Source organism: Mytilus edulis, chromosome 9 (genome assembly GCF_963676685.1).
Source record: "Mytilus edulis chromosome 9, xbMytEdul2.2, whole genome shotgun sequence".
Classification (NCBI taxonomy): domain Eukaryota; kingdom Metazoa; phylum Mollusca; class Bivalvia; order Mytilida; family Mytilidae; genus Mytilus; species Mytilus edulis.
Genome location: NC_092352.1, coordinates 58,701,294 through 58,720,933, shown reverse-complemented (window position 1 = coordinate 58,720,933; position 19,640 = coordinate 58,701,294). Strand labels below are relative to the sequence as shown.

General features: G+C 31.0%; 1 protein-coding gene across 1 annotated transcript; it reads left to right on the top strand.

Moving 5' to 3' along the window:
- The first annotated feature begins 1,474 nt into the window (after window positions 1-1,474).
- LOC139490079 (uncharacterized) lies at window positions 1,475-9,504 on the top strand. Its single transcript, XM_071276932.1, has 4 exons — window positions 1,475-1,700; window positions 5,648-5,704; window positions 7,619-7,681; window positions 8,453-9,504. The coding sequence occupies exons 1-4, from the start codon at window positions 1,475-1,477 to the stop codon at window positions 9,313-9,315; spliced, it is 1,209 nt and encodes a 402-aa protein (XP_071133033.1). The 3' UTR covers window positions 9,316-9,504.
- Window positions 9,505-19,640: the final 10,136 nt, after the last annotated feature.

The window sequence follows — 19,640 nt, the reverse complement described above, 5'->3', positions numbered from 1 at the left end:
GAATAATGATGTTAGAAACATTTTTCTAATGATATTCATATAACATTTAAATGATGTTTTGAGAATAAGAACATTATTAAAACATTTTGTAAAATATTTTTTGAACATTTTCACAACATTTTATCCTGCAAAACAAATTGGTTTTATTTTTTAAAAATGTTTCAAAAATATTTTAATATAAACAAACATTTACAAAACATTTTACAAACATTGTCAACAAAATTTAGAAACGTTTTAATGATGTCTTAAAAATATCCGGGAAATGTTATGGAAAATGTTTTGAAAATATTTTTGATACCATACAATGGCACGTTATTTTAATATTTTCTACGATATTTTCACAACATTTTTCAAAATGTTTTAAAAACATAAACAAAATATTTTTGTGTTAACTGGGATATAGAGAAACTCATATAGATTTAGCATTATCAACTCGAGATATCTTCATAAAGGATTATTTTTGAAGGTTGATACGGTCTTTAACATTAAAAACCCATATCATATTTACTTCCTCATATACATGAAGTAGATATGTTCGAGTGACATGATGCAGTGAACATATTTAATGGATATGAAAAAGCATTTGCAACCGTGAGTGACATCAATGACGCGACGTCATACAGTTAAAAGTGTCATAGAGCTGCTGTATTTGTGTCTCAAATATCGACAATACCCATTATTTGAAGTTCATAAAGGTTGATTAATGCGAAGTTGGTCTAACCTGGATATGATTCATGGCAAGATCGATTTACTTAGTATTATCAATACCGTATATATATGTAAGGACCCAACATTACAAAATGTGGAATATTTTTCATAAGAAAAAACAGCTTTATTCTTGAATTGAAAGTACAAAAATATGACAGACAACAACCATTGACTACGAACGTGTACATTTAAAATGTGGTTGTTTTTACATATAGTAGCAATAGTTGTATCCGCAAGAAAAAAAAACTTACATAAAAACATTCAACATCCTGTAAGAGAATAACTCAATATTACTGAAAGGTTGAAGAGAATAAGACTTAATGAATACATTCATAAAGTGGCGTTAAAAAGAAATCAATAAATCAATAAACTATTCATACTTTTGTCAAGTGTCGAATAGTTTTTTACATATTCAATGTCTGTGTATGTATCCTGTATTATTGTTGATATGTAATGAAAATCTGTTCCATATATCCGTGTGCCTATACATCTTATTAAAACCTACCTTCCTTTATAAATGTCGCTTTGTTCTTCATTACATAAGCAGGTTAGTGTAAAAAGTCAGATATGGTTATTTATGAATTATTATTTTAATCCTATTTTCATTCCATTTATTTCCTCTTTTTTTTTATTTTTCGTTCCAAAAGTTAATGGACATTACATTTACCTTCAAATTGAAGGTATAAAACGATCTGGTATGCAGTCTAAATTTACAAGTAACATTATCCATCCTGATGGTGATATTTGTTTAACTTTCTGGTATCATATGTATAAAATAGAGCCAGATACCTTAAGAGTTTACACAGAATCAGAAAACACTACTCAACTGCGTTGGTCACAGAACGGAAGCAACTTAAACCAGTGGAACTTTGCTAGTTTTACAATTTCTATATCAGAACCATACAGGATTATATTTGAAGGGGTTCGAGGATCTGGTTATTGGAGTGTTTTAGCAATAGATGATATTTCACTACTTGAGCGTTCGTGTTCAGGTAAGTAAATCAATCACAAAGATATTTTAGGATCAGCATCTTTTTGATTATATCAATCCTTAAAATCAAAGAAACATATTTGTTTAAAGATTAATCATTGTATACGTTCGTATTGTGTTGAGTATACTTCTATTTCTTATAAAGGGGAGGGGCATTGTGATATTCTCATCCATGTGTATGTCTTTCCGTGCTATAAATATCTTGTTACAGGGAAGTCTGAAGGGCTTGCTGATATTTCACGAATTAGAGAACGATAAGTACATAATGTAGGCCCATACTGCGCTATTGTTAAATATTATTCACTGCCCTAGGTTTGTTTGTAGGACCGGCTTAGCATAAATACAATGAAAATGACACTTTACTTGCCATTATAACGAAACTGAAATCGCTTTGGACATTGTATCGTAAATAAAACAGTGTTTGTAAAATAGTTCATCCACGGAATTAATAAGTTTCTGAAAAAAATACAATGAAAATGAAGTAATTATTTAAAAGAAGTGGGTTTTCTTCATGTTAAACAATATGCAATGATTTTTTTACACTGTAGCATATCTGTGCTATGTGAATAAATTAAACTTGTAATTACACAATTCTCTCTTCCTTGATTTTTAAAGGACTGTACAATGTAGCTGTTCAATTACTGTTTAGCTACCCGAAAAACAAATACAATATTGTGTACATGTAAGCTGAATGATGATATTATTCAAACCATGAAAGAAAGCGAGAGACCTAAAAAGAACACATAACGAAGGTCAAGGTCATGTTCCTAATTTAGATTTTTCCTATCGTTACTTCTTTTAAGAAATAGTTCATCTACATAATAGTTTTAATGAGTGAAACTAGTTATGGTTTTTTCAAGTAAAAAGGGAAGGTTGACATTGAATGGGTGGTCTTAAAAATGTTAAACATTTACTGATTGTTATACGTAGAATGTCTAAATTATTTCAATGTATAGAAGTGATGTTGCTACCTTTTATTTTAATTTTAAGATTTGTTATTTGTAGGTTTGATTACAACTTCACAGAAATGCCATAACATTGATGATTCTATATCGCTTCATGAATGTTCAAAATATTATCTACAACTTAATGACACATCTTTAGTATTTGATCCACAATTTGATAACTGTTCGACCGTATACCAAGATGTACAAACATCGGTTACAACTTCATGTAACGATATGAACAATTCAGACATTTGCACCTTCGATCTTCCGGAACTAATTATGGAACACAAAAGATGTTTTCAATCAAACTGGCTTTCGGTCGAGTACAGATGTGAAGGTAAATTTTCAGAGACAATAACATTATATTTATAATTATGAAGAGATTAATCAAAGTTATAGGAGTAAAGAATATCTTGTTATACACTATTTTATTGAAATCAATGAACACTTATAAATTTCAAATCTTCTGTACCAAGTCAAATTAAATTAAAGAAGTAATAAGTTACTTTCTATGTTTTTCCCGTATGGCTTGTTTATGTTCTGCTGGTGTTCATTTTTATGGTAAAAGCCTCGGTGGCAAAATAGCCTACGTAGTCTAACTACTATATCACTAATCTATCAATACTGACGTTGCGAGTGTCAACCCCGACCTTAACAGTTTGAATCAATATCAAATCACTGGATTCACAAGGACCGTTAGCTATCCTTCTGAACGTGTATGCCTCTCACTTGACCCTCTGGCCAACACCGAATATAGCCAATTGTGTTAAATACCCGATCATTTAATTGTTCAGCAATTGTTTAAAACATTGGATGTCTTTATATTTATTATATGTTTTCATTCCGTTATTAGGACATCTGTGTTTGGTATGTAAAATAAAACGTGTTTGCCTGACAAGATTGATTGAACTCTGACTTAGTTTAAAAATAAGGAAACAACGTTAAGTTTCATGGCTAGATCATGACATAGATACTATGTGCAATAGATCAATAATATTTTGTGTATGAAGGAATATGTTTTCGACTGATATGATTCATTTGTTATTGATCTCATTTTTAATGATTCTTTTGTCCACATTAACTGTCGTGGTTAAGAACATCTATTAGAGCCAAATACAAAAAGTCAATTAACTTTCGATGCATAGAATGACTGAAAAATCCAAACTGAAGGTCTCATACGACATTGACTCTTTTGCATTGTTCATTGGTCAACATAAGTGTTCGTGACTTAGTGCGTTTCTCAGAAATTAGTAGTAATAGGATAACAACAGATTACTTGTGAATGTGTATAAAAAGAATATAGATGTCCGTGTAGAGTTCATCTGACCTTATTCTTATTAGCCTGGTTTACTGGTCAATTTCAGTGTTTTGTGACAATAATGTGTTTACTATCAATCAAATGAAAACCAGATGATACTAAGGAGACATTTGACATCTATAAGTGAGTTATTCCTTATATTATAAATGAAGAGAAATGTTTTACATGTTAAATGTCTCGCAATTTGACAATGCAGTGTCCTCATTTTGATGATTTATCGAACAACGTAATGTTCGTGATTAAACATAATTCTCATTTACTATAACATGTATACCGTCCCGCAGAATTTGTACACCTTGAATTCCTTCAATGGATCGATGATCATCCTTCTGTGTGTTGAATATGTCCAATCTCAGATTATCATTGTAATAAGTAATCTACATTTGTGTAGATTGCTTGGAAGGTAAACACAACCAACTTACGTTGGCTTTTTTCCATGATACATTAATAATGTACAGCTTATGTAGTATGTGTAATAAAACACTGATATTAACTTATTTCAATATAAATATTTATCAGTAGAAAATCGAGGCATGTTATTGTGTGCTCTCTTTTTTTCTTACAATTGTTGGTAATTACCATGTATTTAGAGATTTACTGTACTGAAATAATCGTAAACTTTCAATGTTTTTGTTTTACAGCTGAGGTAAATAATAATTTTTCGTCAGTTGATACCTCAAGCAAAGGTAAAACTTAACGGAAAGCACAGTTTTAAGTTCTGTAGTTGTTATAATCTCGTTAATTATTTCCGAAGTACATAGAATATGTTGAACACTTTATACCAACGAAAGGAAAGAAGGATAATACAGATATAGTTGTTTATAGATAAAGGCAGATGTGGTGTGAGTGCCAATGAGACAACTCTCCATCCAAATAACCGTCTAGTTAATATCTTGACTCACATAACACATGTCAGCTGTTTTCCAGTAAATTGTGTTGAATACCCTTTGGTTATGTTGGTGGCCTTTTGTTGTAAATGCCATTAGTTGGATTGTTGTTTTTTTTTACACATTCCCCATTTACATTCTCAATTTAGATTATAGATACCAGAATAAAATTGTGTACGCCAAGCGTGCGTTTCTTCTAAAAACAAATCACCACATCAGTGATGTTTGAATCACAAAAGGTAAAACAAACATTTAAAGTAAGAAGTGAAACGCTGTACAAAAAAAAATTAAATGTTTTTCAAAATAAAGTTCAGGTCATATATTTTTGGGGTGGAAAATCTTTGTTTTTTTAATAAATTTACATTATTGGAAACAGTTTGTTCATAATATTGATCATATCAATGACATATCATGTCAGTAAAAAATTACTACTGGCCTGAAGAAACGCGTACCAATGGTATGTATAAAAGCAGTATAACTTTATTCATTTCTTTCTTTTTCGACAATTGTATTGTTCAGTTTTTTAAAGAAAGAAAGTAAAACATAATGCGATTGGAGTATATATAACATATGAATATTATCCATCAATAGCATCTATTATCAAAATTTAGATAGTTCCATATTGTGTAGCATTTTGCACTATCTTACAAACAACAAACAAATAGAATCAGGAAAGGCTTTTTATTTTAACATTAAGTTAAGATAAAAATGTCGTGTTAACATTTCTTTCTTTGTAATACTATAGCGATACAATTAGTGAGGATATCATTTAACAATGTATAATATTTGTTTTCAGCTGCTGAAACTCCTATTGTTACAGCAGAAACGTTCTCAAGTTTCGCTTCAAGTGCAGGTTAGTCGTAACTTGATCCCCCTTTCATTAAAAGGCTCATATAATTTGAGGTTTTTACAGTATTATGGAAACTAACATGGTTTGGGTCCTGATAAACCACAAAATATTTGAGCGTTTGGTTTTTCATTTGACTAATTATAGAAGACATCAATTTTTACCCTGAAAACCAAAATTTAAAAAACAATTACTGAACTCCAAGGAGTTTTGTTAGTACAATTATGTACGTTGTTAAGTTATAGTACCAAGATAACAAAATACGACACTGTTGTGTGAAAAGTAAATGTTAGATAACAGCGATTACAAACTGACTATACTTACAGTTTTCATCAGTGTCTGTGTGTATTGATTTTATTAATTTCAATAAAAAAAATGCAGTTCTATAATCGATTGAACAAACATCGATATTTTTTAAGAAGAATTATTAATTAGTAAATAACGTATGTAATGAAATAACTGTTAATGAAGTCACAGTGAATTCAAGGTATTTGGATTATCTCTTTATTAAAATGAGTTTTTACAAAATAGAACGAGATTGTATTAACAATTAAACGTTGCACAATTTACTACTTAATCGGTTTGAGTCTAAAAATCAATTATATGATAATGAATTATTTAATTGTTTTCAAATCGACCCTTTATGTTAGTATTTGCACGTTTTGTACTAATGCACAAGTGAAATATAGTTTTAACATGGTAAAATAGGAGCGAAAAATACCAGAAGGAAATGCAAACTTATAAATCGAAAAATACATGTTTTATGCGAAAGTCACTGATGCGTCTTTTATAGACAAACCTCTCACAAGTGTAATTCTTGACAGTTTTTTTTATAAAACTAATACAAAAATTGAGAATGGAAATGGGGAATGTGCCAAAGAGACAACAACCCGACCATAGAAAAAAAACAACAACAGAAGGTCACTAACAGGTCTTCAATGTAGCGAGAAATTCCCGCACCCGGAGGCGTCCTTCAGCTGGCCCGGAAACAAATATATACTAGTTCAGTGATAATGAACGCCATACTAATTTCCAAATTGTACACAAGAAACTAAAATTAAAATAATACAAGACTAACAAAGGCCAGATGCTCGATTTGGGACAGGCGCAAAAATGCTGTAGGTTAACATCAGCAGTTACTCTGTCAAGTTTTAAAATGATGTACTATCGACTTTGTTCAAAAGAATTATGTCCCTTAGAAACATCAATGTTTATGGAAAATGGCCTTGTAAGCCCCCTCAAGGGTACCATTGTTGCCAGATTTTGAAACTCTTATAATTAAAGTTAATATGAGCAATATCTCATTCAAGTTCTATAATGGTGAGCGGTCGGCTCTTTTTATAGAATTATGGCCTTTGGAAATCTTAGTTAACTGCAGTGGATTTTGAACTAACTCATTTCTTTTATAATATTTGCTTTTAATATACTTGATATTCGATGTGGTACGAGTGCCAACAAGAGAACTATCCAACCAAGTCACAATTTGTACAAAGTCAATTTATTATGGACCCTTGTCTCAAACTGAACAACAATCTAGAAGGACTCCGAAATGTAAAGAAAAGAAAAAGTGTTAAACAATTCCAAAGGAAAACCACTGGCTTCGGACAGGTGTATACAAACGCCGAATGAAAATTAAAATTATTACACAGTATTGACTGCTGCTCCCTTATTTTGATACTTTTACCTTTTATATGTTTGTTTTCTTTACAAATAGTTGTCACTATACTGGAATTGGATGCGACTGTCATGTAGCTAGCTATAAAACCCGGGTTTATCCCACCATATTCTACATACGAAAATGTATGTCCCAAGTCAGGAATACGGCAGTTGTTATCCATTCGTTTGATGTGTTTGAGCATTTGATTTATTATTTAGCGACACCTCAAATGAACTGCTTAACATATGTTATATCTATTATAGGCGATGATACTACAGTAACCACAATTTCTTCAGTTATTAACGCAAGAGAAGATAATAGTTTAGGTAGGGCAGAATAAAATCAAAACAAAAGATAGTGAACACTATTTCAGAGTACTACATGATTTCTTTTCTGGCTGGTCGGAGTCAAAGAACTTTTTATATACCAAAATAAGAAGAAAAATTACAAAATGAGGTGATTTAATGCTTAAAATAACTTTACCAGCCAAGATTTAATTTAGCAATCATTACAATTATAGACACGACGTAATGATTTTACTATGAAATCTATTGACCCCCTACGGATCCATAGGTATTAACCTGTAACAGAGTTAAAACAAATGTATTACACTAGTTTACCCGGAATACGATTGTGTGGTATATTATTTGAATTATACATTTTGTACTTGCAGAGTGTTTTATACTTTCAAATCTGTTTACTGTAGGTATGATGATTAAATATTTGTTTGTTTTCACTTTTCAATTATTGTTATATGACGCTATACTTAAAGTGTGCCATATAACATTTAGTTTGACTGTCCCTCTGGCATCTTTCGTCTCTCTTTTAATGAGCAAATATTTCATTTATTTAAATTTCAAAGTCCAAATAAATGAAAAAAGAGCGATATTTGATATAGATTTAGGCATTCAAATATTTAAGAGCAGATACATGTTTGGTTTCGGGAGAATTTTAGGGTTTTTATTATTTATAAGAATGCATTATCATGTAAAAGGTGAACAATAAATATCAATGTAAACGAATTCATTCTAGATTTCCTTCCGATTGTATGACCATCAATTGTTTTGTCTGCTTTATGCTTGTGCGTTATTTTGCAGATGACACAACAGTGTACGCTGTGGTTGTACCTACATTGGTGATCATTATAGCTGTCGCTTTAATATTTACCGTAATTGTTTGCCATTTGAAAAAGAGAACCAAATCTTCAAAACTATGTGATGTTCGTCCGATTACAACGGTTACAGAGACGATCGATTCTTCTGGCTATAACATTATAAACTATAATAACATGACAGGTATTAGTATTCATGAGAAAGAAAAGAATAGACATGAAATGAATGCAAACAATTGTCAACCAGAGGATATTAGAACTGCAATCAAACAGGAAGATACCATTGGCAACAAATACGAATCATTATCAACAAATCGAAACCCTTCTGAACACGCTTATGAATCAGACCCAATCCACACCAATCAATATCAGACATTAACAAAACAACAGGAATCGGATAAACATTTCTATGAATCTACCGAACCTGCACAAGCGCAAGCACAAGACAATAACACTTTAACTGGTCAGGAAGATGATATCTGCCACAAATACGAATTTTTATCAGCCAATCGAAACTCCGTTGAACACGCTTATGAGTTAGACGTACTCCACACCAATCAATATGAATCATTAACAAAACAACGGGAATATGATAAACACACATATGAATCTACAGAAACTGCACAAGAACAAGACATTAAAACTTTAACTGGTCAGGAAGATGGTAACTGCCACAAATACGAATCATTATCAACCAATCGAAACTCTGCAGAACATATTTATGAATCAGACTCAATCCACAACATTCAATATGAACCATTAACTAATCAACAAGAATCGAATGAACATACCAATCAATCTAACGGATATGAGTTACCGGTATCGATGAAACAGGAGCTATCTCAATAGCAATCGCTTACTGCTCCTCAAAGAGATGATAGACATTTGTATGCATCAACTGGTTCACTACAGTAACGTATCAAAGCAAAATACAGCATCGGTTATTGAAAAATTATACATTTACACTCTTTATATATGTATTTATAACTTAATGCTGTCATTTAATATTCGTTTTTGCTTTGCTTGCTGAAAAATCGATATAAAAGAGGGACGAAAGATACCAAAGGGACAGTCAAACTCATAAATCTAAAACAAACTGACAACGCCATGGCTAAAAATAAAAAAGACAAACAGAAAAACAATAGTACACACGACACAACATAGAAAACTAAAGAATAAACAACACGAACCCCACCAAAAACTAGGGGTGATCTCAGGTGCTCCGGAAGGGTAAGCAGATCCTGCTCCACATGTGGCACCCGTCGTGTTGCTTAAGTGATTACAAATCCGGTAAATAGTCTAATTCGGTAGGTCATATTCATGAAAGGGAAGGGGATTGTAGTTACGACGTAAGGAACATATCCGATATCATTTGTGAAACGGTTATTCCATAACGGTCAACCAACTCGTGATGGCGTCCGTAAAATTTACGAAGGGATGATTTCAACTTCAATTATGTATTGACCATCAATTTGAAAACATTTCAGTGAGATATAGATAGATACTTATAGATGCTTATTTATTTAAAGTATATAAGCAACAGCTTATTATCTAAAACATATCGATAGTCAAGCGTCTACTGTATGACTAAGTTTCACACATAAAATAAATCAAAAGAGTCTAACACGGATGAACACTATGGTGTGTTCTGTTGCTCTGATTTTTCTCATTTTGTTTTACAATAACAAAAGGATTTGTTGGAGTATATTCTAGTTAAATTCATATAATATATTATATATATTTGCTAATATTTTTTAAGTTTTGCATAAAGATTCATTTTAACATGTTTAATAATCTAAGAAAATTGAGTATTTTAAAACATGTAAAAATAAAAAAAAATTAAAAACCTAGTAAACTTGTATTTTATAATATTCTGCTTGATTTCACTGCTTATAAACCAATACGACATAACATATTGTTGTTGTATGCTCTTGTTATGTTCATTTACATATATTAATCCATATTTGTTTTAATGGTTGTTATCCTAAATACGAATAGAAAAATTGACGTCAAAACAAGTAAAACCAATCAATTATTTGATAATTCATTCCCTTTGCGATGCTGATACAGAAAAGTATATTTTGTAAACCAAAATGTTGGTGTTAGTTTTGATTTTTGGGTTATCTAAAAACTTGGTACAAAGTTGAAAGTAAGATTTTATAACATTTATCTTACTGTTTGCATACATAAAATGTATGTATTATCATATATAATGTTGATGAATTTTATAAATTGTATTTAACCTATATTTGCATTCCTAATATGGTGTTCGATATTGTTGGTGGGAATTACATTTGCCATTTACATTTTAAATACAAATCTTTAAACTTATCAATTGTGTCAACAGGAGAAAATTGATGCTATGACCTCGAGGTTCAAAATAATGTTTTGCTTTTTTTGGCACATAAAAGACCTTCGTTCATTTATCATGAATACATAAGGTATGACATAACACAGAACATTTATTCTATAAGTAATTGTAATGTCATATTTTTCAATGTTCATTACAAATTTGTGTATAAAGGGGTGGAAGTTTTGTTGCATACTACATAAAACATTATGATAATTACTAGTACATGGTGTAAACTTGTAACACGAAATTCACGTCACTACGAACTTCAATAAGCATATCCTCTGTTTCCCGTGTCAAAACAACTAAACAATCTAGCACTGTACTTATGAAAAACAACTTTTCTATAGATCTTGTGAATGTTAAGACTTGATTTTTCTTCAAGTATATTTAGTCTAAAGTGCATTTCTTATTTAAGCGACACTAATGGGTCTTATGTAGACGTAACGCGCGTCTGGCGCAAATAAAACAAATCAACTCTGGAATCTATAATGAGTTTATTTACTGTACATTTTTTTATTTTTCAAATCATAAAACACATACAATTACATTGCTTTAACATGACAGTTTAATGACAAAGATTGAAACATACACATGACCGTCATAAGGGGAAAATATTGCCAGTAGATTTATTTATTTCAATTTAAGTGTTTTATAAAAAAGAAGATGTGGTATGATTGCCAATGAGACAACTGTCCACAAGAGACCAACATGACACAAACATTAACAACTATAGGTCACCGTACGGCCTTCAACAACGAACAGTCCATTCCGCATAGTCAGCTATAAAAGGCCCCGATATGACAATGTAAAACAATTCAAACGAGAAAACTAACGGCCTTATTTATATAAAAAATGATCGAAAAACAAATATGTAACATATAAACAAACGACAACCACTGAATTACAGGCTCCTGACTTGGGACAGGCACATGCATAAATAATGTGGCGGGGTTAAACATACAAAAGTACATTTTTTCTTTTCATGTGCAATTGTTTTTATGAGGCAAGTTGTGTTTAAATGATATTTTTTAAACTTCCAAAAAAATATCTTCTATTCAATAATTAACTTTTAAAAATTCCGGATAGTTGTGTCCCGTCCATAGTTTTCCTGAAATATTTTGGACTTGCTATTACTTGATTATGTTGATGTATTATTGTTTCGTATAATTTTTTGTCTGTCCGTAATTCTTTTTTTAGGTTGTTTTAATATGATTTTATTTATATAAGAGGTAAAATAAGTTTTTCAGTTCTTTATTTGAAAATAGGAATCCGACAAAATCCCCAAAAGATAACAAAACTAGAAAGTCCGTTGAAACTTGGCTTTAACAATTTAAAGAAGCAAACATTTGGCTGTTGTCTGCTCTGTGGTCGGGTTGTTGTCGCTTTGACAGATTCCCCATTTCCCTTCCCAATTTTAGTTTAATTCCTTAACCTGTACTATTTTCTTAAAGGTGGAAGTGGAATAATTGATTTTTTTCCACTTACACTTACAAGCGAGGTTTTTTGACACAGTTGATTGGTGTAATGGTGAAATTTACCCAAAATTGCGCGGATGATCTGTGTGACTTTAGTTCGTTCATAGATGTACATCTTTGGTTCATTATATTCGCTTAAAAAATGTTTATAATTAAAGTGGATACGAATGATGCATAGGTCTGCATAACATAGTGGTATTTACAGTTCGCCCTCACTGCAATTTGAACTGCAGAACCTTTTCAAAGAGGTAAAAAAAACATTTTGCTTAGGTCTTTGATTTCAAATGCAGATATATACTAAAGGTTTCCTGTCACTATTTTACCCACACATTAGTCAGTCAATATTTACATTTCCCAGTTAGCGTGTGATAAAGGATACTACAGAAACTAGTATGTTTGCTTCATACAATGTATCTTGATACTTTGATATTGAGACTGATTGACGACTCAACACAATAATCTTTGACAACTTTGGTGGACGATTTTAATTTTCCAATGGTCAATCTCCATGTTTCAATGTATACTCTGAGCCGTCGTATAATGTGCATATATCTCAAATGATAACTTACGCTCGAACATGTTGAGTCAATACATACTGTATGAACAGGAGTGTACCACTTACTACTTAAAACAGGCTGCAGGTTTCAAAGGGATATGCAAACATGTTAGTCGGCGATAATATCAAAATGGTATGGTAAAAGTCGAAGACCGACTTAAAGGACAAACAAAATTATGCAAAACTATTAATAAATACACCAAGTAAAAATATAGTTGTTAATTTTCCTGTTAGTTCGTTCTCTTGTGGAGAGTTGTCTCATTGGCACATCTTACCACATCTTCTTTTTTATTTATACAAATTAAATGGGCTGCGAATCAAAAAAAAAAGAAATGTACATATGATGGACTTTTATCCACATAACATGCTAGTTCAACATAAAAAAAAAGGATACTCGAAATGATTTCTTCTGAACAATCTGTTAACGGTGATCAATGTGATAATTATCAATTTTTTAAAGTCAAGACTTTATCCATTGGGAATCACAACATCTCCTTATTTACAATATCATTATGGATGATTTTGCACACTATATGTAAGTGTTATGTATATGTTCAAAATATAATGTAAAAGAGAGAAAAATATATTTAAGGTGGTACCCAAGACTTTCTCTAAAATTAATTTGGCCGTTTAATTTTCATAAAATTTTGTCAAAGTATTTCCTTTGACCTTTAAACAAAAATATAAAAATTTTAAAAATTTTGAACCAACCGTTTTGTCAGAAAAATTACACTGGTTATATTGCAGTTTGACTAACACCAATTTTGATCATTGAGAAGCTTAATATTCCTTTAACAACACAACGCAATTAAAACGTTTAGCTGACTTTACAGGGTTATCTCCCTGTAGTGTTAGATACCACCTTAACAATGTTTTACAGTATCTATAGATGTATTCAGCGTATTAAAGACGTTATAATCTTTCATCTATTCTGATATTACATTAATAATTTACTCTCAATATTCCGAATACAAAATTTTTAAATACACAAGACATAGTTGTCTATCATTGTGACTTAAGAGTTTGAATATGCCTTTTGCAATTTCTGTTTTTCTTTTCTAATAACAAATGAGCTGTCCTTGGTTATGTTCTTCAGATTAGTTCGTTTTATGGCGTTTCCATGTTTTGCTTGTTTCGTTTGAGAATCCGATGTTTTCAATAACACCTTTCATTCAAATAGTATTTATATTTCTGTCAATGTAATGTATCACTTCAATATGGATATAAAGATAAAACACAACAGTAATTTAAAAAAAAATCGTAAATCTTTTTAGATTATACCAATAAAGAGGTACTTTTATGAAATCATAAATGTAATTTAATTATTCCTTTTTTTTTAAAGCGGAACACGTCCGGGTTCAATGAATAGGTAATTATTTCCTTCTAATTATCACCAATCTAAAACGTATTGTCGCGAAAAGAATAAGACATAAAGGGTTAATATTAAGAGTGGAGGCCTACTATGATATCGAATGAACTTGTATAAAATGAAATAAACGAAAAACAAAACTCAGTGGAAAATTATAAACGGAATGTTCTTACGCAAATGGTAAAACCAAAAGCTCAAACACACCAAACTAATGGATAACGACTGTAATATTCCAGACTTGGTAGAGGCATTTTTCTTATGATGAAAATGGTTGATTAAACCTGGGTTTATAGCTAGCTTAACAATTCACTTGAGTGACAGTCAGTTAAAATTCCATCATAAAGACAACGTTGTGCAAATAAAACAAACATACACAAAAGCTAAAATTGTGCAGCAACTATTAAGTATCATTCCGTCTGTAAGAAATGTGTTTAAGAATAAAAATACAATTTACAAGTTGCACAGGATAATATGTTGTCAAAAATTGTCTTCTAACAAGGGAAGTTTTCTAAAACGTGGAATTCCTTGAAATGCTATATTCAATCATTCAGTGATTTTTTTGTTTTAACAAACAAGAGAACATTGGAATAGTTATTTTATACTGTGTCGAAATAACTCTAAAAATTGTTTTACTCGAATTTGGAGTTAACATAAGAGAAGCCATTAAAATGTTTGCCTTCCATGTGGAAATCTACAATTCGACTCTATTCGAACACGTTAAATGAATGTCTAGTGTCACTTTCAGTGAAGATTTGTTGATATAAAAAAGAAGATCTGGTATGATTGCCAATAAAACAACTCTCCAAAAAAGACTAGTTAAATGACACAGAAATTAACAACTATAGGTCACCGTACGGCCATTTACAACGAGCAAAGACCATACCGAATTGTCAGTTATGTAAAGCCTCAAAATTAGAAATGTAAAACAATTCAAACGAATACCAAACGACCTCAATAATGCTCAAAGAAAATATAAAAAAAAAACATAAATCGGTTACAAAGCAACAAACGACACGTACTAAGTTACAGGCTACTGACTTAGATCAGGCAGATACAAACAGAATAGGGCAGCAGATTGAACTGTTGTGTACTAACATATTACAGTACAACATAAGAACGAACAATAACAATCAGTTAAAAAGGGCTGAAATCTTCTGATGAATACAAATAGCAGTACATATAACAAAAGCACAAAAGGGGCGTGGCAGTGTGTTTGTATATTCCAACAACAGAAAGACACTAAGTATTGATTTGAGAGTATTCAAAGTTAATGGCAGCTTGTTCAAAGCCAATTACAACTAATTTTTTTTTTAAAAACATGCATCTTATACCAATGAATATTATAATCATGTTGTTAGCACATTCATTATTTCAAATGAAAAAGAAATGTCAAAATCGAATATTCACCAAAGAGGGACAGGAGGGAAAAAAAAGAAAAACGATGACATAAGACTATTTTGATTATTTCAAAATGACAACTAAACGAGATCGTCTTCAGTTTATGTTTGTCATCTCGATGGACAGTCATTTGGCGTCTAGTTTAATATACGAACGAAATGTTGATGTTTTAGACAGGTCCATGCACTGTGAAATGTTCTTTTATGATTATTTGTTTATTTAATATAACGTAAGTTATAGATTGTTATCGATTAGAAAAAGATCTGTGAACATGAATTGTTGCACTTTTGCTTAGAAATAATCAAGAATTTAAAAAAAATATTAACGGTACATGATCTGCTTATAATCAAATCGCAAAGTTTTTCAGTGGGCTTTTCTGTAATTAAACGATTTGTCAGCATGTTTGGCTATTATCTTAAAAGTATGATAGATGGAGAGAAACAGCAAATAAATTGATAAAAGAGACCAGAAATAATGCCAATCTGATATATAATATGAATATGTGATGAAATAAATCATGAATTGACTCTTTTTATAGTTTGTTTACTTAACTAACAATACGCATGGTGTCCTCTCAATAAATAATTCAAAGTCAAGTGATTCTGTTGGCACATCTTTTCTCGTAATTGACAAAAATAATGTACCATATACAGCTTGTTTATTTCATATAATGACTTACATTTGAAAATTCCTGTACCAAGTTAGGAACATGACAGTTTTTGTCCATTCGTTTGATGTGTTTTATCCTTTGGGTTTGCCATTTGATTAGGGACTTTCCGTTTTGAATTTTCTTCGGAGTTCAGTATTTTTGTGATTTTACTTTTTTCATTAGACATTGACAATGAATGTCAGTTGAAATCAAAAGAGATGATTTCTATTTAGCCACATTAAAGAAACACCTTGATATAAAGTATGCATATCTCGATCGAAACGCGTAGGATTCATTTTCATTCGAAAAAATATACGGCTGCCTTAACGACATATTTGACAGTTTTTGAATATATGTTTCACACAACGGATATGTTCAGTTTCATCCTTCTTTCCTCCGAATGTGACCTAAACCAGAAGATGTATCTGCATGTTTTGAACTAACATGAGCAACATAACGGATTCGACATGTAGAGCACATGAAATTACTACCGGTTGTTGATGGCATTTATATTGATCAGTGCCTAGTAAGGTGTTTTGTCTACTGTTGTTTGTCAGGTGATGTTGTTTGCAATAGCGTTGGCAGCTTCTTATTTTTTTACTTTTTGTTTGAATGTCCTTCAACTATCTATCATTGTCTATTATCTCTATTGTACATTTCTCTGTGTTTCTTTGGAAATACTTCTTAAAACTATGATATAGTGAGAGATATCATAAATTGATCACCAAGACAACACCTATAAATAATTCAGAACTTACCTTCTGATTCTTTTGAGATTCCTATCTCAACAGCGTGAACAAGATCATTTCTTGACTGGGTCAGATTAGGTGACAGTTAGTCTGTAACGCCCGCTTGTCATATCGCACGTGTTAAAACATTTATACTGTGTGGGTATCTAGAAATTCTAAATGTCTAAATCAAATAATACGAACATCTAGCAGAGGACTTAACCTTTTGTGTTGGATTAAATGCTGAAAACTTTATAAAAAAAAAAAAAAAAATCGCTTGCACCTGCATGTACTTTACTCTTTTATTCTATTTGAATCCCTACTTGAAGGCCTCTGACAGACTGAGTCACTGTCATTGATAGCCGATGACAAACAAGTTAAAGGTAAATAATTCAGTAATATTGTCAAAATAAGAAGGGTGGTTTTTCACGCTGTTATGAAATTGATTCTGTCAGCTAATGCACTCTAACAACGATCAGTACCAATTTCATACAGAAAAAACCTACACCAAATTCGGCAGTTGACTCTTTATACCAATTATTGTCATTAAAAATGAATATTCGTTATAATGAAGAACTGCTTATAACACACGATATATATATATATTTATATAACAAAATTAGGCGTCCCAAGGTTCGGTAGAACAGATAACTCTCATTACACTTTTATTAAAACAGAAACAAACGAATAAATCATTCGAGAAATAATACACTTTTTAAATCATAATTTTGTGCTTTTATTTCCGTTTCTATTTTAAATTCTATTATTGCATTTTTATCATGTTTATATTAAAATAGAAAAATAATTCGGTTGAATAGGTTGAGAATTATTTTACTATTATTTCCTTCTTATAAGGAAGATAGAAACCATTACGCTAAAATTGATTAAAGATAAATAAAAACAAACAAAAAGAAAGAAAGAAAACCAAAAAAAAACCAAAAAAAAAAAGAAAACAAATGATATAAAAATAACGGTACAGGACAATCCCAATTATCATGATGTCTATAGACTAGTGTGTAAACATATTATATATTATTTATAAAAAAAAATGTTAAAATATACCATAGCCACAAGTAAAATGTTTTATCATCATAACATTGTACTGTTATTAATTTGTTAAGATTCCTTTTTTCTCAACTAAACAGATTAGAGATAGATGTACTTTTAAAATGTTTTAAATATATTTACCCTTTTTATCAAATGATATTTGCCATTGCTGTTTATTATTTTTTAAATAAAATAATAACTTCTGTTATTTGATTTTCCTTTCTAATTATAAACCATACAGCTTTTCTTTCCATATCTTGCTATTTGATTAATTAGATGTATATGTAACGTTTTTCGTTTATTACATGCATCACTGGGTTTAATCATCATAATCATCATGGTGTAATCAGATTAATTATTCTCATTAAACGTTATCAAGTAATTCCTATTTCTATTTTTATCGCTTTCAATCAGATTGTACTTGTTAAATGTCAAATCAATCATGTTAATCAGCTGGTGCCCCGTTACGATGTTGATGCAGGTGTCTTAGTTGACCTCAGTTTCGATTGACCTTAGCTCCGGGCTCCGGGCTCCGGGCTCCTGTAATTTAGCTCCTGTAGAATATTTATTTGTTCAGAGTCATTTAACCATATTGTAATCAGGTTATTAGAGTAGTATAAAAGAGAGAAATAGTTGTAGAGACGGGATACGATATACGAGAGAGACGATGTTGTGTACGAGAGGAGTGTACGTAGAAGATTTAGGATTATGTCACCGTATTGTTGAGCCTGCAGTTAAGATGTTGTAAACTTGTATTACTGTAACATGTACTTTGGATTTTGAATAATACAGTATTGAACTTTTAATCGACTTTGTGTTTATGTTAACTTGCAAGACTTCGTTCAGACTACACCAGGATCCATTTATTTATTTATGTGACCAGGATTCCCTTAATCACGCTACCAGAGATTTTTAGGGCTACCCTGTTAAAGAGTATACTTGGCATTTGTCGTCCGTGGACGTGTGAAACGTAGACACCAAACAACAAAGCACAAACACAAGAATACACACTTTAGTTTAAGTCTCCATACTTAAACACTTTTTCGTCACATATATTAACATCTGCAATGCATTTTTTTTAAAGTTATACTAGTTGAGTGCTAACCAACGTCGACTTACACCAGTGATGTTAAAATATAGCAAATCAATTAGGAAAAAACACATAATCGAAAAAACACGAGTGTATAAATCGGAAAAAAAAACATCAAGTAAAACAAGCTAGCTGGGTGCGTTGACAATGTAAGAGTTTTGTGTTATAAATTCATTATTAACATAACGTGACCACAGGTGTTTTTCCTTTGTTCCGTTGATTGATATCGTATGATCATATCAGTTTTCTTCCTTCTTAAATTATATTTGATTCAAAATTTTGCATCGCTAAATTTTACAGGAATATCTATGAAAATTGCACGCCGATCTAATAAAATCTTAAGATAATGCCAGCGCTAGATGATATTTTAAAAATTCAGGTAAACTGGTTCTACACTAATGTGATGTGTTACTTGACGATATTCCTTTTTGAACAGTTTAAACTTGTAAGTTAGTTTGGCGCTCTGACGTCATCGTTAGTTAAAGATCAGCAAATGACAATAACATGAA